The 24,684-nt window shown below is 46.0% G+C and overlaps 1 protein-coding gene across 1 annotated transcript in view; it reads left to right on the top strand.

The window, feature by feature from the left end:
* The window catches only part of LOC306758811 (SH3 and multiple ankyrin repeat domains protein 2-like), a gene marked incomplete at both ends in the record, with an annotated part of 185,400 nt that overhangs the window by 98,798 nt on the left and 61,918 nt on the right, over positions 1-24,684 (top strand). The window contains 4 exons of the mRNA XM_079244214.1: positions 747-860; positions 9,441-9,522; positions 17,942-18,024; positions 21,434-21,558. Coding sequence (XP_079100340.1) covers positions 747-860; positions 9,441-9,522; positions 17,942-18,024; positions 21,434-21,558 — 404 coding nt within the window. The remainder of the gene's footprint in view (positions 1-746; positions 861-9,440; positions 9,523-17,941; positions 18,025-21,433; positions 21,559-24,684) is intronic.

A 24,684-nucleotide genomic window follows, 5' to 3' on the forward strand; every position in this document is an offset into this window, starting at 1 on the left:
TTTTAATGTTACACACACACGTGAAAAACAGGTTAATCACATGTTAAAAGTCTGAATTTGGTGCAGAGCAGCTCGTTCTGGGCTTGCAGGCGCTTCGTCACGGCAGTGGACCAAACCCACCAGGATCCAGTTTTTCTCTTATTTATCACGTTTCTGGCAGTTTTTCAGGTTTAGACGCTGCAGGATGAAAATGTCACGTGGGACCCATAAGGGCCACATTCAGGCTGCAGATAAGCGTCCTACCTGTGTTTACCCACGGTTACCATGGTAATCTCACCTGTGTTTACCCACGGTTACCATGGTAATCTCACCTGTGTTTACCCACGGTTACCATGGTAATCTCACCTGTGTTTGCCCCTTTGGGCTTCGGGTCGGTTCTGACTGGTTCTGGTCTTGACTGTCAGACAGTAATTAGTTTGTTGGGAGACATCTCCACCTCTTTCTGCATTTTTCCAGTAAGATGTCAGTGAACGAGTCTGTTGAGTGGAAATGATCTTCAGCTTGTAAACAATAAGAGCCAAACTGAAGGACGGTGTTGCCTTTGAGCAGGAACCCTGAGGCCCCGCGGTCCCGCAGGTTTTAGGTGTTTCCCTGCTGCAGGGCAGCGGGTCTGGAGGTCCGGAGTTCATGACAGGAAGGACAAAAGGAAAAGTTTAAGTGCTGTTTTGTCGTTCTGTGTCATGAAACTGACGTTCTGTTTTTATCCTTTCACCTTTTTCCCGACCTTCCTCCGCCGCTCCCTCCAGTTCTGAGCATCGGAGAGGGGGGGTTCTGGGAAGGCAGCGCCCGCGGCCAGGTGGGCTGGTTTCCAGCCGACTGTGTGGAGGAGATCCCAGCCAAGGCCACCGAGGAAAGGAGCTGTAAGTCTAATCACCTGGGGCTGCCTGCTGGTTGGAGGTGGGACATTGAGTTATGTAGGACGCAGGCTGTTTGCCATCACCCAGTTCTGTGCAGACGGAGGGGCGGTAGAAAGAACCGGAGCTCAGGCTGAATGCTGTGTTCTCCTGGAACTGGGTTTTAGAGCTGCATGTTTCTGCTCCTTCCCGTCTTTTTCCATTTCCCCAAGCTGTGCTGCACAAAGCTAAGCGCTACATTGGCCTGCTAACTCAGCTGTGCTCTTATTTCCTCTGGGTGCTAGCTAATGAACATATCACGCCATGCTCCATCCACCGTAAATACGTTTTTTCTTTCTCTGCCGTTTGCTTTAATGAACACTAACTGTAAGGAGAATGTGTGGAAACATCTGTCAGGCACCTCTCCGCTGCGTTTTATCCACCGACAGTGTTTAATTATTGACATAATCGCAAGCAGCGTTGCTGAAGTCAGCTCCACACATCCATCAGCTCCATCTTCCACCCCTCTGCCCTCTGCTCTCTGGAGAGTGTCAGCAATGATCGAGGCAGATGGGGGGGTTGTACTTCTATCATGCTGCCTGTTTGCCTTCTTCTGGGTGGCTTACTTTAAAGCCTAGCCCAAGGCCACTGGCACAGGAGGCTTCTGTCACACTGTGCCAAGTCCAGAATGCCCTTAGGTATGCCCGAAAAGAAAGCCTGTCAGAAATGAGAGCACAGTATGGCGGCTCACACGTTAGGAGAGACACATTAGGAGGCGGCGTCGGCCTCGGACACGGGTCACCTGTGTTCACGCTGCGATTAGAAAAGCCCTGAGTCTATGCTTGAATCCCAACAGCTGTGGATGATTCGTCACCATGAGAATCTCCCGTTCCATCACATCACCATGAGAATCTCCCGTTCCTCCTCATCACCATGAGAATCTCCCGTTCCACCTCATCACCATGAGAATCTCCCGTTCCACCTCATCATGATGAGAATCTCCCGTTCCACCTCATCACCATGAGAATCTCCCGTTCCACCTCATCACCATGAGAATCTCCCGTTCCACCACATCACCATGAGAATCTCCCGTTCCACCACATCACCATGAGAATCTCCCGTTCCACCACATCACCATGAGAATCTCCCGTTCCTCCTCATCACCATGAGAATCTCCCGTTCCTCCTCATCACCATGAGAATCTCCCGTTCCACCTCATCACCATGAGAATCTCCCGTTCCACCTCATCATGATGAGAATCTCCCGTTCCACCTCATCATGATGAGAATCTCCCGTTCCTCCTCATCACCATGAGAATCTCCCGTTCCACCTCATCACCATGAGAATCTCCCGTTCCACCTCATCATGATGAGAATCTCCCGTTCCACCTCATCACCATGAGAATCTCCCGTTCCACCTCATCACCATGAGAATCTCCCGTTCCACCTCATCATGATGAGAATCTCCCGTTCCACCTCATCATGATGAGAATCTCCCGTTCCTCCTCATCACCATGAGAATCTCCCGTTCCACCTCATCACCATGAGAATCTCCCGTTCCACCTCATCATGATGAGAATCTCCCGTTCCACCTCATCACCATGAGAATCTCCCGTTCCACCTCATCACCATGAGAATCTCCCGTTCCACCTCATCATGATGAGAATCTCCCGTTCCACTTAAAACAACGTTGTAACATTTACAAACCATTGTTACTACCTCTAATTGTTGTGAAGTTTTAACTGCCTGCTTGTAACCAACACTCTATTTCTATTAGGTTGCCTAGCAACTAACAGAGGTAAATGTATGTAGTAACTCCGGTTAAAGCTAGTTAATTCAGCATCGTGTCAGGTGATCCAGAGTGTAGTTCCTTCTGAAACAGCCTTATAAATAAAACAGATATAATGGATTAAGTTTTCTGTGACTTTCACATGTGCTGCTGGTCATGTAAAGGGACAGAACAGAATGTTTAGCTCATCTCCAGTCCTGACGCTAAGCTAGGCTAAGCTAAGCAAGGCTAAGCTAGTGTATCTCAGATGGGAATACATGTATCGAAAGCAAACAAAAGAGGTGAACTTGTTCCATCTTTTCATCGCTCTGACTTCATAAAAGTGACTTCAGTTTGTACGATGAGCGGTGGACAGGTAGTCAGGATCACTACACACATGTGGAAATGTACATGTATGTACATGGGAAATACCTTCTACATGTGGAAGAGTTCTCTGGTTGTCATGTGTAATATTCGATTTACATGGATGCTGGTTTTACAGATAGATTGTGATCTGGAAATAAATGTTGAAATAATTGATCAAATAAGTAAATGAATGGGGAAAAAAACAGATAAAAAGAAGTTTTAAATTGCTTAATTTATTTAACTTATTTTAAATATAATATAAACATTTTATCAAATAAGATAAATAGAAATAAAATATGTAAATGAAATTATGTAAATGTGTAACAAAATGTTGAAACTTATTTTTCTCCAGATATTTAATTTCTCATAATATTTGTGAAATTTGTGTAATAACACGCGCGTGTGATGGTTAAAGCTAGCGTGTGTTGTTCAGACAAGCAGAAGCTTCATTAAAAACATCACAATCAGACTTCAGATTTCCACTGCTGTAACTCGTTTTCCGACTTTTCTCCTGACCTTTAACCCCTGTGGACATGTAGCAGCGTCTGAACATCGGCCGGACCGTTAGCAGCATGCCGAACTGCAGATCAGGAGGTCAGGCTCGTAAAATACTACTAAAACTCTGACAGTAAGCTGCAGGCAGCTTTATGGTCTACTGTATTTTCTGAATCCAAAACCAGATTCTAGCATTTTTCCAAGAAAACCTGAAAAACAAACTGTTTACAGACAAGATCTCCAAACAGCTACAGCTGCCAATGACCGGTGTAATTATATTATTACCTACACGATAAATTATTCATTTGACTGGAACCTGAAGTCCCTCGACACACACAGTCTCTGCTGTTCAGTCCAGCTGTTCTGTCGGCACATTATTATCTTCTTATACAACCAGTCAGTCCCACAATCTTCTTTGTCTCAGAAATATCCTTTAATTGTGACTTTAATCCCAGGAAATCTGCCTGGTTCTCCCAGCGGGGAACCATGGCAAGTGTTGGGAACATTTGTGTTTACTGTGTTGAATTTAAGGCTCATAATCGTGATGCTGCCGTGTGTTTGCACAATATCAGATCATCTTCTGCAGATTAATGTGTGAAGAAGACTCTTGCTTTTTAAGCCAGACTGAGGCAACAGAGGGTCGGGAGGTAGAGTGGAGCCTACACGGCCATCCTCACCTCATCCCACAAACACAAAGTTCCACACATGCTGGAACACCTCAAATCCCTCTAATTCAGTCGGAATGATGCCGCCGGTTTAAGTCCTGTTTAGGCAGGCTTTGTCCGGGTTCAGGTTTGGACCCCTGAGACCTCTTCAGGGTCTGTTTCTAGGAACGCCAAGAGGAAGGCAACTTCCTACATGCACATGGTCTACAAACAGAAAGCGAATCCTGACGCATCGGGCCTAAAATGAAGACTCGTCACAGAGGTCTCAGCCAGCAGTGAAAAGCAAAGCACATGTTTTCATGATGCTAAAAGCAGATGTTTGTTTCTGGAAAGACCGAGATGGTGACGTCTGCCGGACTCTGGGCTTTATTATCGCTGTTGGGAGACAGCCGCGATGGCTACGTTCTCATTGTGTCGCTGCTTTTGGAGCGACACAATGACGCTTAAGCCTGAACTCCAAAGCAGAAATGAGGAAGCACTTCCAAATCTGAGACCATGGTCCTCAGCCGGAATAGGGTGGATTGCCCTCTCCGGGTCGGGAGTCAGGTCCTGCCTCAAGTGGAGGAGTTTAAATAATTCGGGGTCTTGTTCACGAGTGAGGGAAGGATGGAGCGCGAGATCGACAGACGGATCGGTGCGGCGTCTGCAGTAATGCGGACTCTGCGCCGGTCTGTCGTGGTGAAGAAGGAGCTGAGCCAGAAGGCGAACCTCTCCATTTACCAGTCGATCTACGTTCCTACCCTCACCTATGGTCATGAGCTGTGGGTCGTGACCATAGACTGCATATATAAAGATGGGCGGAGCCTCTGTGACGTCACCCGTAGGTCTCTGAAGACCTGAATTGAACCCCGGTGGGCGGTTCCTATCGTCGCCATGTTGGCAGTGTCATGCGTGTCATCTCACCCGGAAAATACAAATATGGGCAAAGAGGTGGAGCTGAGAGGGGGGCTGTGAGCGTCATGGTGGATGATTGACATCGAGCGAACTCCGAGCTTTCTGTAGCTAAGAGCTAACCGAGCTAACCCGGAGATAACAGGAGCTAACCAGCTAATGGAGGTAAGCGGGCTAAAGCTAAGTCACGTTGTTAACCGGCTAAAAACCGCGGTGGTTCTACGTTCTTCTTACTTGAAACCAGAATTTGGTACCTGTCAATCAAAAGGACACGCCCTAAATATGCCGAACTTCGAGATAAAATGACTTTTGAACGGGCGAGTTAGAAAAAAATTCACTCCCCCCACAGTTGTCATGAAGGTAAACCTGACCTATTAAACCTAAAATGAATTTTTGTATCAGGCTGTAAACATGTTTATTCCTGCCGTGAAGTTGGTCTTTTAACATGGGAGTCTATGGGGATTCGCTCTGGTTTACAGCCCCTAGTGGATGAAGGGGGAACAGCAGTTTTATGCACTTCTGCATAGGCTTCACTTTTAAGCGGAGGTTGCCGCTTGGTCGTGACCAAAAGAACAAGATCTCGTATACAGGCGAGTGAAATGGGTTTCCTCCGCAGGGTGGCCGGGCTCTCCCTTAGAGATAGGGTGAGGAGTTCGATCATCCGGGAGGAGATCAGAGTAGAGCCGCTGCTCCTCCGCATCGAGAGGAACCAGTTGAGGGTGGCTCGGGCATCTGGTCAGGATGCCTCCTGGACCTCCCTGGTGAGGTGTTCCAGGCACGTCCCTCTGGGAGGATACCCCGGGGAAGACCCAGGACACGCTGGAGGGATTATATCTCTCGGCTGGCCTGGGAACGCCTTGGGATCCCCCCGCAGAGTTGGCAAATGTGGCTGGGGAGAGGGAAGTCTGGGCTTCCCTGCTTCCCTGCTTCCCTGCTTCCCTGCTTCCCTGCTTCCCGCGACCCGACCCCGGATAAGCGGCAGAAGATGGATGGATGAATAATGTTTGTTAAAAATTAAAGTCAGTCAAGAAACTCAAACAACCTTATTTTCTATTTTGTCATTCATAGAAAAATATTTTTAAAAAAATGTCTCAGAAAGTCTTTTGTCATTTAAAAATAATGAATAAATATGTTTTTTATTTATCATTTTTTTCCCAGTCAGATAAACTGAGATGTTTTTCTGTAAAGTCACAAAACATATTTTTCATCTTTTATCAGAAAACAAACAAACAAAAACTAAATCAAAGGATCTCGTCAATTAAAAATTTTTTTTGTTCTTTTGCTTTCTCATCCAGTGAATATGTTCAATAATTTAATCAATGAAGAAACAAACTAAAAAAAAAAAATTAAAAAGAATATTTTTTAAAAAAAGGATGTTGTCAATAGGAAAAAATGATAAATGTTTTTATTTATTAACTTTACCAAAATAAATATTTTCAATCAACTCATTAAAAAAGCAAAAAGTAAAATGATCTTGTCAAATACATAAAACTATTTTTAATTTTTCTGTTAGATTTACAAAACAGAATTACAGATATTTTCCTATAAAATCCTGTCCATAAAGAAAAACAAATGTGAATAAATAACGGTTATACAAACAGAGAAAATGAACAGATTTTTTTCCTTTATAAAGAATTTAATCTGTCAAAAATAGAGAAATTTATGTCTGTTGAATTGTTTTTACTAAACAAGTAAATAAAGGAAAAAAAATCATTTTTTGTGAACATTTTCTTTCATTTTATTTTTTTATTCTCTCAAATTAAGAAAAACATTTTTTAGATCTGAAGTAAAAATGTTTCTTAATTAACTTACACATTTAGAAAAAATAAACAGATATTTCGTTTCATAATTATTAGTTTATTCATATAAAACACCGTGTTTTAATAACCCAACCTTACAGATGCATTCGTATTAAACTAATAACACCCAGAACACCATCAGAATAAGACGTTTTTATGAAAGATTTTTGGTAAATGGCATCAATTCAAACAAAATCAAATTAATGTGATGAAATAATCCGCCTGGTGCAGCTCCAGCTGTGGAAACAGCTGTGACGCTGCTGCAGCAAGTCCCGTTTGACAAACACTCCATCTCATTCTCGCTTCTCTCCCTCCTGCTTTCAGGTGAGATACGATTAGAGAAAGTAAAGAGGAAGAAGCCTGGAGGGAAGCGATGCGTTCACACCTTCGCTGTAAAAACAGCTGTCAGAATGGCAATACGTGTCCAGATGTAGTTTACACGTTTTCATATAAATACATGTACTCCGTGTTCTTACTGCTTGTGTACTCACACACACACACACACTCACACACACACACACACACACACGTCTGCAGCATCTCCTTTGATCTGTGACCATAGAAACCAGCTGGCCGCAGCGAAACAGTTGCTATGGAGGGTGATGGTACTGTTCTCATGCTCTCCATCCCTCCTCTCCTTCACTTCGTTTCATTCTTTCTTTTCAGTAGAAAAAGAAAAACAGCGGCGTAATCCCCCTTTTTTATCTTTTTAATCTCCGTCAGTCAATCATCGACCTCCCGCCACATCGTCTTGCAATCAGGCAGAATCAGGGAGAGAGCAAGGGACAGGAGGAGCGATGTTCCTGCAAAGATGACGAGATCTAAGCCGGATCAGAGGAGTTTCTGGGAGAGTGTGACAGCTGTTGTGGAGGACATGGGGGGAGGAGATGAAGCTGAACTGGACCGACGGGGGGAGTTGCGTGTCGGAAAAGCCGCCGATTCAGCTCCTTCGCAAACGCCGCCGTTCAGAAAACAGATGAACATGTGAAAACTGCACATGTTCCACACAAACCTGTGGTTTAGGAACATTTACATGCGATTCACATGTTATTCACACGATATTCACATGTGTCCTGCACACGTGATTCAAATGTTATTCACATGGTATTCACATGTGTCCTGCACACGTGATTCAAATCTTCTTGACATGTGCTCCACATTTACATAAACATGTGAACTACATGTGCAAATGTGTTTGTAGAGCATTTCCGTGTCGTATACATGTGAATAACATATGAATCATGTGAAAATATGTTCTTCACATGTTATTTGCCTGTGATGTACACTCCCATATGGTTGACACATGTGAATCACGTGTAAACTGCATGATTTACATTTGATGTGGTGTGATTCACAGGAGTCAACCACGTGTAATTCACATGTCCTTCACTTGTGGATCATGTGAATATCTTACTAAAACACACATTTGCACGTGATTCACATTTGTATACACATGGTTTACATGTGGTTTTCTGTAAGGGTGGACACATTTATATGGAAACAGTAGGTCTGAACATCAAAGTAAAAAAACTGAATACATTTATTGTTGTTTACTTGCGGTGAACTAATCGTTTTTCTGGCCTGGCCAATCAATGAGCTGGATTTCTGTCTTCCTTCTTTGTAGTCAGTGATTTTGTCGGGGAGTATTAGTGCTTTTGTCTTTATGTACGATGATTTCGACCAGCTACCGTTTGTTGGTTATCGACTGCTGGCTACTGGCTATCAGCTATCAGCTATCAGGTGTTGGCTATTGGCTATTGGCTGTCAACTATCAGCTTTCGGCTATTGGCTACTGAATATTGGCTACCAGCTATCTGGTACTAGCTACCGGCTACCAACTACTGTTTGTCGGTTATCAACTACTGGCTACTGGCTACTGGATAGCAGCTATTAGCTATTGCCTACTGGCTACTGGCTATCAGCAATCAGCTATCAGTTTTCGGTTATCGGCTACCAGCTATCTGCTACCTGCTACTGGCTATTGGCGACCAGCTATCGGCTACCTGCTGTCAGCTATCAGCGACTGGCTACTGGCTTTCAGCAAACAGCTATTGGCTATCAGCTTTCAGCTATCAGCTTTCGGTTATTGGCTACTGGCTATCAGCAACCAGCTATTGGCTACCAGGTGTCGGCTACTGAATATCGGCTACCGGCTACCAGCTTTCGTTTGTCAGTTATTGACTACTGGCTATCAGCAACCAGCTATTGGCTATCAGCTGTCAGCTATCAGCTATCGGCTACTGGCTATCAGCTATCAGCAACCAGCTATTGGCTATCAGCTGTCAGCTATTGGCTACTGGCTACTGGCTATCAGCAACCAGCTATTGGCTATCAGCTATCAGCAACCAACTATTGGCTACCAGGTGTCGGCTACTGACTATCGGCTGTCCACAACCGGCAATCGGCTACTGGTTACAGACTACCAGCTACTGGTTACCAGCTACCTATGTTCTGTAGAGGCAGCTGGGTCATAGCTGGGCCTTCATCCATCCATCAGTTCATAACAGCCCTGACTTGTCATTTGAAGAGTTACTTTTTTCCATAAAAAGGAAGCAGCTAACACCTGATGTGTACCTGCTGCAGATGTTTCCAGACGTTGATGTCATGTTGCTGTGATTTTGCAGATTCCCGGGCGGACCGTGCTGACAGACGGAAGCTCTTCAGACATTACACCGTGGGCTCCTACGATAGCTTTGATGCCTCCAGGTACGACCTCAGAACCAACTTACTTCTTGTATTATTTCATAATGTGATAATATTTCTGTCTTTTTGACGTAAATATTTATAATCTTTGAGAATTTAAATTCCTAACTTTATGAAAGGTCTGAACATACTGATCAAGGTTTTTCTTTTTTCCTGGTAAAAGTCTTTGTTCGGGCTTCAGGTGGAAACTTTTCTCCTCTTCTTGAGAGAAAAGGAGAAGCAAAAGCAGATGTAAGAAGCACCCTCGTCCTTACAGCTGCTGTAAATTGAAAATTCTGTCTAATGGCAGCTGACGTCGAATCCCAAGGTTTTTCTTTTCTCGAGTTATTCTGTGCTGCTCGTCTCCTCTCTGCTGTCACATCCACTACAATGTATGCTTTATTAGAAATGAGGATGGATGTATGCCCCTCTAGTCGTGAGAGAGGAATGGCTCATTAATATGGTCGCTACCGTGAACAAATCCTGTCTGAAAGAAAGGGTTAAACCGGTGTGCTAGCTGGTGCTGCGGGCGCTGGGTTGCGTTTCACCGCAGCAGGTCGTAAATTCAACATCACACCAGCGGCTGTCATTGGACCTGCTGCAGGGGAATATCTAATGATTGTGTTTTTAAGGTTAAACGCATCTGGAGATGGTTAAGTCGTCTGATCTGAGGCGCTGCAGACCTTCAGACAGTTCAGCTGATTTTCAGGTTCCTGCTGAAGACCACGTTGACGTCAGTGGATCCAACGGCTCATTGCCAGGCGCTAAACCACTGCTACTCTGCCACAGTCCAGCGGGTTTTCCCATGTGTCCCTGCTCCAACTCACCTGACACATGAATCAATCATTGTGCAGAACGTGGAGGGTAGCGGTCCTCCAGGACCTTTCTTGACCCTTCCTTCAAGCTTACAAACATCTGAGCAGATTTTACAGAACTTTTTGTGATATTTGTTGGATGTTTCCCTTCTGCGAAAGACTTTAAACCTTTGTTGCTTTTAGTGTGATAAATGACTAAATGTTACTTAAAATATCGACTTTAGAAAAGTTTAGGCTGTAAATCAAAGTTAATTTTTCCTTTTTTCAGTTTTATATGCCAGAAAAATTAAGAATTATTTTATCTTAATCATCATCAGAACGTCTTTAATAAAAGTCGTCCATATTTCTGCAGTCGACCCCGTCAAACGTTGGCTTTTATCTTTGAACCTTAATTAACATTCAAATAAACTGAGAGAAAATTGACCATAATGAAAAGACATAGTTGCTCTTTCGGCCTCCTGGCTCTCTGTAAATATCAGGTCATGTAGCGAAGCCTGGAACATGGAAATGTTTGTAGTCACAAGGCAGCGAAGGACGGTGTGACATTTCCTCGTTACTCTGCTGGATCTCCTCTGGCAGGCCTCGGCCAGCACGCTGCAGGTTGTTTTTTCCACTAACTGCTTCATCTGGGTCAAGGTGAACCCTCTCCAACATATATTCCACATCACAGGGATGAAGGCTAGCTGCTGAATGTGAACTGAGATGCCGACCGAAGGCCCGAGTGGCGTTGGAGGTCCATGGGAAATCTCAACTGGAAATGAAACTTTAACCTGAAATGAGCTCCCGTGTGGAGAAACTGATGTCATCACCAACATTTCTTTTCTTCCTGAAAGATTGAGATGTTGCCCTTCTTTTCTTTTTATGGAAGCTGACTTTTCTAAGGCACTCACATCAAACCCTTCGCTGCTTTTTAAAAATTAATATTTGTTTTTAAACTGGCAGTGGGAGCTTTGAATTCTGCATGAGGGAGGAGGAACTTTCTTTCCTTGTGTGTTTATAGGAGAAGGCGCCACAAAAAGGAAGTAAGCTGACAAAATGAGCACTGAGAAAAACCAAAGTATTACAGGACAGAGCTTAGATAAGATTTAAACTCACTGTCCCCTTTATCGGCACCAACAACTGGGAACGAGTCAGAACCTCCAGAATCACTTTTACTTTGTGTTGGAAACATTCCAGATTCCATGTTGACATGAAGCATCTCACAGTGGCTGCACACCGTTCCACCTCATCACCATGAGAATCTCCCGTTCCACCTCATCACCATGAGAATCTCCCGTTCCACCTCATCGCCATGAGAATCTCCCGTTCCACCTCATCATGATGTAAATCTCCCCTGTTCCACCTCATCACCATGAGAATCTCCCGTTCCACCTCATCACCATGAGAATCTCCCGTTCCACCTCATCGCCATGAGAATCTCCCGTTCCACCTCATCATGATGTGAATCTCCCGTTCCACCTCATCACCATGAGAATGTCCCGTTCCACCTCATCGCCATGAGAATCTCCCGTTCCACCTCATCGCCATGAGAATCTCCCGTTCCACCTCATCGCCATGAGAATCTCCCGTTCCACCTCATCACCATGAGAATCTCCCGTTCCACCTCATCACCATGAGAATCTCCCGTTCCACCTCATCACCATGAGAATCTCCCGTTCCACCTCATTATGATGAGAATCTCCCGTTCCACCTCATCACCATGAGAATCTCCCGTTCCACCTCATCACCATGAGAATCTCCCGTTCCACCTCATCGCCATGAGAATCTCCCGTTCCACCTCATCGCCATGAGAATCTCCCGTTCCACCTCATCACCATGAGAATCTCCCGTTCCACCTCATCACGATGAGAATCTCCCGTTCCACCTCATCACCATGAGAATCTCCCGTTCCACCTCATTATGATGAGAATCTCCCGTTCCACCTCATCACCATGACAATCTCCCGTTCCACCTCATCGCCATGAGAATCTCTCGTTCCACCACATCACCATGAGAATCTCCCGTTCCACCTCATCATGATGTGAATCTCCCGTTCCACCTCATCATGATGAGAATCTCCCGTTCCACCTCATCATGATGAGAATATCCCGTTCCACCTCATCACCATGACAATCTCCCGTTCCACCTCATCATGATGAGAATCTCCAGTTCCACCTCATCACCATGAGAATCTCCCGTTCCACCTCATCATGATGTGAATCTCCCGTTCCACCTCATCACCATGAGAATGTCCCGTTCCACCTCATCGCCATGAGAATCTCCCGTTCCACCTCATCACGATGTGAATCTCCCGTTCCACCTCATCGCCATGAGAATCTCCCGTTCCACCTCATCATCATGAGAATCTCCCGTTCCACCTCATCAATGATGAGAATCTCCCGTTCCACCTCATCACCATGAGAATCTCCCGTTTCACCTCATCACCATGAGAATCTCCCGTTCCACCTCATCATGATGAGATTCTCCCGTTCCACCTCATCACCATGAGATTCTCCCGTTCCACCTCATCACCATGAGATTCTCCCGTTCCACCTCATCACCATGAGATTCTCCCGTTCCACCTCATCATGATGAGAATCTCCCGTTCCACCTCATCGCCATGAGAATCTCCCGTTCCACCTCATCGCCATGAGAATCTCCCGTTCCACCTCATCACCATGAGAATCTCCCGTTCCACCTCATCACCATGAGATTCTCCCGTTCCACCTCATCATGATGAGATTCTCCCGTTCCACCTCATCGCCATGAGATTCTCCCGTTCCACCTCATCACCATGAGAATCTCCCGTTCCACCTCATCACCATGAGATTCTCCCGTTCCACCTCATCATGATGAGATTCTCCCGTTCCACCTCATCACCATGAGAATCTCCCGTTCCACCTCATCACCATGAGATTCTCCCGTTCCACCTCATCATGATGAGATTCTCCCGTTCCACCTCATCACCATGAGATTCTCCCGTTCCACCTCATCACCATGAGAATCTCCCGTTCCACCTCATTGCCATGAGAAACTCCCATGGAACGGGAGATTCTCATCATGATGTGGCTTCTAGCCGATTCTCGTGGTGATTTTCATGATTGATTCATGTCAATATGCAAGAAAATCTCTAAGGAATGTTTCTGACATCTTGTTGAATTTATTGTCCCAACAATTAAGACAGTTTTGGGGGAAAACGGGGATCCGAACTGGAACTAGAAGGTAGACCTGCGGACGTTGAGAGTCTATTATCGCATTGCAAAAACAAGCTTTTAGCAGCATCTTTATATTTTAGGCAGGACCAGAATCTTTTCTTAAACTTAACCAAGTGGTTTCTGTGAATATATCTCCTCTTGGGGAAGTGAAACCGCCTGAGAATAAAGGGGTGAATGGTGGTTTAGGCTTTAATCTAATGTTTACAAACCCTGAAACTTTGTCCCACCTGTCCTCCTGCAACTTCTCGACTTCCTCACATTCGCTGTGAAATGAACATTTCACGAAGCCTGATTATGATCAGATTAGATGCTGCAAAATTCAGATAGTACAGGGTGTCTTCACCTTTGCAGTTGTAAAATAAAACAGGAGTATAAAGTGATTATCATTCACAAATTTTTAGCAGTGAGGATGATGATAAAGAGGATTTATCGGAGGCGGCAGCAATGTGCTGCTTAAAGGAAAAATGTGCCGGATGTCTGAAACCATGACAGCTAACGGTTGGGACTGTGACATTGTGGAGGAGATTTCCAGTTTCACTTCACAGTAACTGGGATGGACAGACAGCGGTGTCCTTGCTATCTGAGGTTCAACTTGGACATCCAGATGTGGAGTTTTATAGGTGATGCATCAGCTTTCCTCCTGACGTTCAGCCGCAGGTCAAACCAAAGCGAGCGGATGAACAGGGTCGCTTTAGACCCTCCATGGGCCGGCAGAAAGATGAAATAGCTCAATGACTCCTCGAGACCTAAAACTCTGATAACACGCCTCATGTGGACACAAGAAGATGAATATCGGACAAACTAAACATCCCATGAGCCTCTCCTCTTGACTATAAATACACAGCAGCCTCCCACGTTGGAGCCCAGATTGAGACTCGCATTTTATCCTGTTCGGCTTATTGAGCAGCATGTCGCTCATCCTGCATGCTCAGCTCAATTCCAGTAACCCCCCCCGTTATGACTTATTGAACAAGATGACACCTTTGATAAAGCATCAGGCTCTATCCTGAACGCTACCCGCCCTGACCTATCGGAGTGGAAACCGTGTCAGATTTGGGCGATGAAGGTGCGATTAGCAGTGGCTGGCTGTAAACCAGAGGGTGTGTGTGTGTGTGTGTGTGTGTGTGTGAGGGAATGCTGTGAGATAACCTTCAGTGTGTCAGCAGTGCTGGCCTCCTTCCTCTGTAGACAGATTGCGTTGCTAAGGGAACTGTTGCTAGGATGGCAGTCGCTGCTTCCTCTCCTCCTTTATTCTTGCCTCTCGTTGTCTTTTCTCTCTCATCCCACGTGTCTATTCAGCATAATCCTTGCAGCTAATATAAGCTGAATGATGCGTCCTTACAGCGACCGCCGGGAGCTGGAGAGGCGAGCTCGGCCTTTTTACCGACTCCTCAGGCAGAGCAACAATCAGCACCGCTTCACAGTTCGCGCCACACCAGGCTCGAACATGTGTCCTGGAGCAAGTCAGAAGTGGAATGCACCGTTTTATGCACATTTAACCCAGAAAAAGGGAATTAGTGGAAGGTAAGGGAGTTAGGACGCTCAGAGTTGAGGAGGAGATGTACGACAGCTTACTGCTGAGTCTGACTGTGGCGGAAACTTGCTGTGTCACCTCACAGAGGATTCCTCTGCAAACATAGGCTTTAATTAAATATATTTAGAGGAAATCCCCTCATTTATATCTAGTTTTTGTGAGCATTCGTCTTAATCTCTTTATTACAACAAGAAGTGAGATCAGTGTGGTACAGAAGACGTTAGCAGACGGCAGGAAGCAACGATGCTAACATGTAGCATAGCAACACAACTGGAGAAACTTGGCTAAAAGACTTTACCCGCATTAGCATCCAAACCAAACAGAAAACATCACAACATCTCTGTCCACTTAGAGCTTCTGACCATTTTTCCAAACAGACAACATGTCACATGGAAGCAGAGACACTGCTGGTTATAGAGACATCTGTCTCATCGCTGTGGGACAGAAAATCTGGAAGCTAGCAGTCAGGATCACACATCACGTCTGACACTTGCTCAATACCAGCATTACTTTACTCACGACTAGTATTACTTTACTCATTACTAGCATTACTTTACTCATTATTAGCATTATTTTACTCATTACCAGCATTACTTTACTCATTACTAGTATTACTTTACTCATTACTAGCATGACTTGACACATTACTAGTATTACTTTACTCATTACAAGCATGACTTTACTCGTTACTAGCATGACTTTACTCATTACTAGTATTACTTTACTCATTATTAGCATTATTTAACTCATTACCAGCATTACTTTATTCATTACTAGCATGACTTTACTCGTTACTAGCATTACTTTACTCATTACTAGTATTATTTTAATCATTACAAGCCTGACTTTACTCGTTACTAGCATGACTTTACTCGTTACTAGCATAACTTTACTCATTACTAGCATTACTCATTTTTAGGATTACTTTACTCATTACTACCATAACTTTACTCATTACTCGCACGACTTACTTTACTTGTTACTATTGATATACTCATTACTAGCATTACTTTACTCATTACTAGCATTACTTTACTCATTACTAGCATGATTCCACTCATTATTTGCATTACTTTACTCATTGTTACGATTATTTTACTCAATACTAGCATTACTCATTACTAGCATTACTTTACTCATTATTAGCATTACTTTACTTAGCATTACTTTACTCAGTATTAGCATAACTTTATTCATTACTAAGATTACTTTACTTATCTCTAGCATGACCTTACTCATCACAGGTTTACTTTACTAATTACCTTTACTCGTTACTAGCAATTCTTTACTCATCAACTAGCATCACTTTCCTTATTACTAGAGTGTAAAAGTACTTAAATGTATAGAAGTACCTCCTATAAATACTAACTGGGTAAATTTAAACATCCCTCCATAGAAATATCACAATAAACCAAAACGACAAGTTACAGCAGATAAACGACCCAAGACGCATGAATACTTGCAATTTATTGGGTTCAATTTTTTTAAATGAGATTTTTGTGGTGATGTGCCGAACGTACCAAACGATGTTTTTTATGCAAGACAATCATTCTTTATTATTTGATCTCCCAAACGCTCCATTTCTTCTATCGCTACTTATTTGATAAAAAGTCGTGATGGCACCACAGAGCAACTGTGCTTCGGGCACCCAGATGGTGAGCAGCGGCCCCGTGTTGATACTTTAGGATGAGAATACATTCACATTTAATGACGAGTGTGCATATTTATCATGTCTGCATCACAGACTTAGCATTTATGTGAAGCGTCATCAGAAATTAGCGCTATAGTTTCAATATGAAAGTAAACCAGTAGGGTGCAACATCGAGCTCAAACCAAATCTGTCAACTTTATTTTACTTACACTTTGAAATTGTTTAATTAAAAACTGTTTAAAAACTCTTGAATTATTGCAACTTTTACTCATCTAAGAGATTTTCTAAACTGATGCATGGAGGATATTTCTATTTGCATCACAACAGGTTTCTAAAGAAAGCTTTTAAAATAATAAATTACATATTTAAGTTTCGCTAAACCATAAAATACTGCTACTAACGATTCATATGTTTTAATTTAACTTCGTTTTAACTTATAATTAACGGAGAAAATCCTGTAAATTCCCAGTGCAACACATGAAAACTTCTGTTTTCTCCCTGTTCCCAGTTGTTTGTACTGGTTTACTGGTCGGACCAGTAATAGAAACAGCTGGGAGATCATTCCATCATTCAGTAGACAGAATGAAACGTAAACTGATTCTGCTGTCACCTGGACACCCACCCACCCACACACCCACGTCCCTCCTCATCCTCTCCAGCATCGCCGCGTCGTTGGTTTCACGTCGCGAGTGCGGTGCACCTTGACGCCCGTCCGTCCACGCCGCGATTCCGCCACTCCCTCCCTCCCACCATTGCCCTCCCCGCCAGCGAGCTCAGCCTTCCCCGCGCGCTCATCATGAGCCATTAGCCGCTATCAGCGCCAGACTGATGTCGCTTCTTGTCGAAGCAGCGCCGCACCGCCGCTCGGAGCCTCCGCAGCAGCAGCAGCAGGAGCGGCAGGAGCGGCGGCGTGAGAAAGGAGAAGGGAGCCAAAAGGAGCAGCGCTATTCTCTGTAGTCTACTTTTATTTTCTTTTTAACATTCCTTCTGGCTCGTCTCTTTCCTGGAGATGCCGTCACCGCGCTGCCGCGGCCGCTGTCATCCCGCCTGAGAGAGACAGAGGCCGGACAGAGGAGGCGGCAGCGGCGGCCGCGGCGGCGGCGGGGTGGGGTCGGGGTGGCCCTGCCCTGCCCTGGCCGGACTAGCTCTCCTCCAGCAGCATGAACCTCCAGTCGGGCAGGGCGTCCGTGGCCATGCTGCGGATGATGGGCTGCGCTAACGGCCGCTCCGCGCGGCATCTCCTCCACAGCGACTGCGTGGTGGACGAGAAGACGGTGGTGCTCCAGAAGAAGGAGAACGAGGGCTTCGGCTTCGTCCTGCGGGGGGCTAAAGGTAGGGGCATTTACTGGCTTTTCCCTGGTTCACAGCCTGTGTGTGTCCATGTGTGTGTGTGTGTGCGTGTGTGTGTGTGTGTGTGTGTGTGTGTGTGTGTGTGTGTGTGTGTGTGTGCGCGCGCTCGCATTTAAACAAACATGTTTAACCCTTACTGATGTGCAGCATCCATCTTCATGCGTGGACATAAACTCTCAGGGTCCTCCAGGAAGACCTGGACTCTCAGGGTCCTCCAGGAAGACCTGGACTCTCAGGGTCCTCCAGGAAGACCTGGACTCTCAGGGTCCTCCAGGAGGACCTGGACTCTCAGGGTCCTCCAGGAAGACCTGGACTCTCAGGGTCCTCCAGGAGGACCTGGACTCTCAGGGTCCTCCAGGAGGACCTGGACTCTCAGGGTCCTCCAGGAAGACCTGGACTCTCAGGGTCCTCCAGGAGGACCTGGACTCTCAGGGTCCTCCAGGAGGACCTGGACTCTCAGGGTCCTCCAGGAAGACCTGGACTCTCAGGGTCCTCCAGGAAGACCTGGACTCTCAGGGTCCTCCAGGAGGACCTGGACTCTCAGGGTCCTCCAGGAAGACCTGGACTCTCAGGGTCCTCCAGGAAGACCTGGACTCTCAGGGTCCTCCAGGAGGACCTGGACTCTCAGGGTCCTCCAGGAGGAATAAGTTGTGAATCAACTTTAATGGCAGCTTCATCACGGCCAGACAGATTTTCTGTCATGAGGCTGGTGGTGAATATGCGCTTTAACCCTCCACCAGAGCTCCCAGTAGCATCTCTGAGGTCTCTATCTGGGAGAAGAAGACCTCTAACTGGGAGAAGAAGACCTCTAACTGGGAGAAGAAGACCTCAGAGTGTGTTTGGCGTGTCCTGCCCTTCAGCACCCACCATCCTCATCATGACTTGTTGTGATACCGTTGCACATCCAGGCAGGTTGATGTTTCTAAAAATAGCCTCTTGAAGCTGCTGCGTCGTTTCTATGACGATTCCCACCATGTCATAATCCACGTTGCATTCCACTACTGAGCGGAGCCGTGGGATTGGTCGGCGCCGTGGTTACCATCGAGAGCTTTTTGGGTTTTTACTTGACGTTCCTGTTTGACGAGACCCGGAGAGGGAAGGAGGAAAGAGGGATTTTACTTGGAAAAACAAGAAGAATGTTCCAGTCTTTCTGACACACACTGCTATCACCCCGGGGGAACTGACCCAGTCGAGCTTATCCTGCACTGGGGGTGAACACACACACACACACACACACACACACACGCTGATGCTCGAGCTGTCACATAAGCTTACATCCTCTTCTGCTCTCTGCATTTCTGCCTTTTTCTATTGTGTCTCTCCTCTTTCCTTTCTTCCTGCTCTGTCTCTCACACACACACACACACACTAACACACACACCTACAGTCATCCCAGTCATGTAAATCCTCCCATGAGATCCTGCTGTGTGCTCCCGGACTGTGTCTTCCAGGAGGAAGATGAGTTATAGGAAGTGTCACTTGTCAGCACTGGTTTCTCCTCCCAGCTGCAGAATTCTTTAACCTCCCCGAGAGCGGGGGAAGGGTGGAGGGGGGGGGGGGGTTGGGGGGGCGCATAGATGCTACTCTGATGCCACCGCGTCGCACGCATGGAAATATGGCCGTGAAGGTGCAGAACGTGTGACGTGGTGTAAAAATAACGGAAAGTTGTGTGTGAAGGTGGAGAAAGGTCCGAGTCCAGTTCGCTGCTGGACTGACAGGTCCAGATCCACCCTGTTCCAGACTCATCATGTGGTCTGAGTCCAGATCCACCCTGTTCCAGACTCATCATGTGGTCTGACGGGTCCAGATCCACCCTGTTCCAGACTCATCATGTGGTCTGAGTCCAGATCCACCCTGTTCCAGACTCATCATGTGGTCCGGGTCCAGATCCACCCTGTTCCAGACTCATCATGTGGTCTGACGGGTCCAGATCCACCCTGTTCCAGACTCATCATGTGGTCTGAGTCCAGATCCACCCTGTTCCAGACTCATCATGTGGTCCGGGTCCAGATCCACCCTGTTCCAGACTCATCATGTGGTCCGGGTCCAGATCCATCCTATTCCAGACTCATCATGTGGTCTGACGGGTCCAGATCCACCCTGTTCCAGACTCATCATGTGGTCTGATGGGTCCAGATCCACCCTGTTCCAGACTCATCATGTGGTCCGGGTCCAGATCCATCCTGTTCCAGACTCATCATGTGGTCTGACGGGTCCAGATCCACCCTGTTCCAGACTCATCATGTGGTCTGACGGGTCCAGATCCATCCTGTTCCAGACTCATCATGTGGTCTGACGGGTCCAGATCCACCCTGTTCCAGAGTGATGGATGCAGACATCATGTCTATTATTACTGTACCAGCCTGTGGGACCAGTCTATGATCTGGGTTGTTGTGGTTAGTCAGGTCTGGGTTCAGGTCTAGGTTCAGGTCTGGGTTCAGGTCTGGGTTCAGGTCTAGGTTCAGGTCGGGGTTCAGGTCTAGGTTCAGGTCTGGGTTCAGGTCTTGGTTCAGGTCTGGGTTCAGGTGTAGGTTCAGGGTCTTACAGGGTCTGACCTGCTTAATAATAATAATAATAATAATAATAATAATAATAATAATAATAATAATAATAATAATAACAATAATAATAATAATAATAATAATAATAACAATAATAATAATAATAATAATAATAATAATAATAACAATAATAATAACAATAATAATAATAATAATAATAATAATAATAAAACCAACAGCAACACAGTCTTCGTTCAGCCAGCAGTTTGTTTATGTGTTTATATGAACCTGTATAGATAAAGTATTATCTAGATATGATAATGATACTTATGCTGAGCAGTTTCCTGAAAATGTGTGAAATATCCAGAAAAACGTTTTTTTTTTACACATTTGCTGCTTTCTTACAAACCTGGAACAGGGTGGATCTGCATCTGGACCCCCAGCTGGGGTATGTGGACCGCTGGCGCGGTCAAACTGGCTGTTTCAGGGACCTCAGCTGAACCTGAAATTCTGATTGGCTTGTTTGGGGGGGGGGTTCTTAAACTAGTCCTAGTTCTTAAACTCCGCCATGAAACTGGCCGGGTTCTGCCGGAGGTTTCCTTCCTGTTAAAAGGGAGTTTTTTCCTTCCCACTGTCGCCAGTGTGCTTGCTCAGGATGGGAGATTGAGTTGGACCTCCAACTCAATCTGTTGGTTTCCTTATATAGGCTGTTATGAATCGGCTTTCATGATGTTGTTTCCTGTCTGTAAAGCATCTTGAGATGACGTTGCCGTGATTTGACGCTATATAAATAAAGTTGAATTTAAACTATTTTACAAACACAGGTAAAGTTGTGATCATGTCGCCTTCAGGTGTAATCTGACCTCTCTGCTCTTCCTGTGTCCCCTCAGCGGATACCCCCATCGAGGAGTTCACCCCCACGCCGGCCTTCCCCGCCCTGCAGTACCTGGAGTCGGTGGACGAGGGGGGCGTGGCATGGCAGGCGGGGCTCAGGACGGGGGACTTCCTCATCGAGGTAGGACCAGTTTCCTGCTGGACGTGAACGTTGGTGTTCCAGATGCTGGTTTTATGCTGGGATGCTGATCCTTCCTGGTTATTGTGGGAATGTTTGTTTCTGCTTGGATGAAAGTGAACGCAGCACACGCAAGGGGGACGCCGAGTGTTGCCATGGTGACACACGCCGTGGTGTATTACACCCCACACGCTGACGCTGCGCAGACTGAAAAGTCCTCCCATCAACCATGTTGCAGTCAAACTCAGCTCATTTGCTTCCAGTTACCATGGTTAACGGGGTTTTTTTAAAAGAGGAAATGTGCTTATCGTTGCCAGCGTCGGATCTCCGTGTCGCATGTGCATGAAAGGAAACCCTGCAGGACGGCGTCCCCGACTGGACCCCACACGACATTCCTGCCGGCTCACAACCGGTCCGGACTGGGTCAGCTGTCACTGTGGTGCTTTCAGGAACACCTTGTAAACTCTGAGAAACACTCTGCCTGTTTACATCCACTTTAACGGCTTCTCGATTTCCCCGTTTCCATGGAGACCGCGTCTGATGAGGCTTCGGCAGATGGATCAGCTGAAGGTCCAGATGGATCTCTCAGGTCCTGGTTCTGGTCTGTGCTGGACCTCAGGTCCTGGTCTTCAGTCCCAACTCCTCGTGCCCAGTTTGAGCCACCAGGGTGAGAAACGAGGAATTTCCAGAGAATCTCCGTGTTGCTGCTGAACTTTGCTGCTTTTCACAGAAACGGGAGACGATGCGTCTTCCTGTTGGATCCACTTTAAACCGGTTCTTTACCAAGTTCTCTGTTATGTGTCGACGCAACTCTGGCTCCTCCTTCAGTTAGCAGGTCTGATGGTGATCAGGTGCCAGGACCGGACTGAAAACCGCTAATGGGGATTTTCATATGTGGATCACATGAAAACGTCTGCAGGTGTGTTGGCGTGTCGCCATCACGTGTTCTGGCGTTCATCGCTGTCTCTCCTGAAACGGTGTGTTTAGAACTACGAGTGTGACGTCCAGTCTGTAACGGACGTCTGTGACGGACTTCAGTAACGGACGTCTGTGACGGATGTCCGTTATGGAGGATTGATCTCTTCCTTGTAAAATCAGGAACTACTTTTGGTTTCTCGCTGTGGTGATTCCGACACGTTAAAGGTTTTGAGCGCGACCACCTCGGTTCCACCTGGCTGTCACAAAGCAGGTAAACCGCCTGACATGGAAAACCGCAGCAGGAACGTCGGTGTTTCCGCCCCTCCTGGGCAGGTTTTGTGCAGATGACATGATGTGATGGTCGTCTCGCGGTTTTTATTCTAGATCTCGCCCTCGGAGCGGCTGGAGAGTTTAAAAGGAATCCTGAAAGCGTGCATCCCGGGCGAGAGGCAGGTAGTCCATCACAGTGCCCTGAACGCTGCAGTTAGCGATACATTGGCAACACGTTAGCAGCATGTTAACGACACATTAGCTGCACGTTAGCGACACGTTAGCGGTACGTTAGTGACACGTTAGTGGCATGTTAGCGACATGTTAGCAACATATTAGCGACACGTTAGCAACGAGTTAGCGACACATTAGTGGCACATTAGCGGCATGTTAGCGGCACTTTAGTGGCATGTTAGCAGTACATTAGCAACATGTTATCGACATGTTAGCGGCACACTAGCGACATGTTAGCGGCATGTTAGCAACGTGGTTCGTTGTGAGCAATCTGTTTCAGGCTTGTTGCTTCCTGTTTGTACGCCTGCTCTGTAAGCAGCAGCGACTGGTTTATTCCCAGTCTCTGCTAAATGGAGCAAGAAATGAGAGTGGTCTGTATCTGTGTCTGCAGCCACTTCCTCCACATGATTTCAGCTCTCTTTATTCATCGCCTGTTTGTTTCTGACCCTTCGCTATCGTCTCAGGCTGAAGGCAACCCTGCAGATGCATCACAGGACGAGTGTGTTTACCGAATGCATCAAAGGAGCTAAAAAAAGCTTTGACACGTTGGCAGCTGCGCAGCCTCCAGGTAGTTAGCCATCCGTAGCTCCTTTCTTTAATGAGCAAAAGCAAATTATCTGATTCTCATTACTCCAAGTCGTCCTGCTGTAGAGGTGCAGTAACCTCGGTGTTTCACAGCAGTGCAATGGAAGCAGTAGCATTCATCGCCGTTAAACCCTATGAGGACAAGTCGCTTTCAGCGCATCATGGTGATGCCAAACAAGACAAGTTTCCCGAAGCTGGACCCACACACGCCCAGCCTTTTTTTAACGGGACATTTTCTGTTGTTTTCTGCGTTTATATTTGTTGCGATCTTCCGACACGTCTTTGTAAGCAAAGACCTTTAGATTTGTTGGTAAATCTGCAGCTCATCCAGAGGCTGCTGGAGCTTTAACTAGAACTAAGAGGTCTGAACACATCACACCAGTTTTAACATCTTTACACTGGTTTCCAGTTTACACTTGTTTCCAGTCAGTCACAGGATATATTTCAAAACCTGTTGATTGTTTACAGAATCCCAGAATGGTTTAGGACCAGAATACATCTGTGATATGTTCTCTTCAAGTCTCTGGTTCTGATGCTACTACCCCGGCAGATGCTGCAAAGCTGACTGCACTCTTCACAACAGACTTCTAGAAGATATGCAACATCTTGGTGCAGACGTTAAACCATCTCAGCTTCCTTAAGAAGTACAGTCTGCTCTGACCTTTCTTGTAGATGTAGTCAGTGTTGCATTTCCAGTCCAGTTTGTTGTCCAGCTGAACTCCAAGATACTTGTATTCCTCCACCACCTCCACCTCCTCTCCCAGGATGGAAACAGTGCTTTGTTTATTCTTCTTCCTCCTGAAGTCAACAATCATCTATTTTGTTTTGCTGCTATTTAATATGAGATGATTGTCACCGCACCATTTAACAAACTGACTGACCAGTTCTCTGTACTCTGCTTCTTGTCCATCCCTGATACACCCCACAACTGCAGAGTCATCAGAGTATTTCTGCAGATGGCAGGACTCAGAGTTGTACTGGAAGTCTGAGGTGTACAGAGTGAAGAGGAATGGCCAGAGTACAGTTCCTTGTGGTGCACCAGTGCTGCTGACCTCCATCTCAGACACACAACCTTTCAGTCTCACAAACTGGGGTCTGTTTGTGAGGCAGTCATAGATCCAG

Source organism: Telmatherina bonti (assembly GCF_933228915.1).
Source record: "Telmatherina bonti genome assembly, chromosome: 1".
NCBI lineage: Eukaryota > Metazoa > Chordata > Actinopteri > Atheriniformes > Telmatherinidae > Telmatherina > Telmatherina bonti.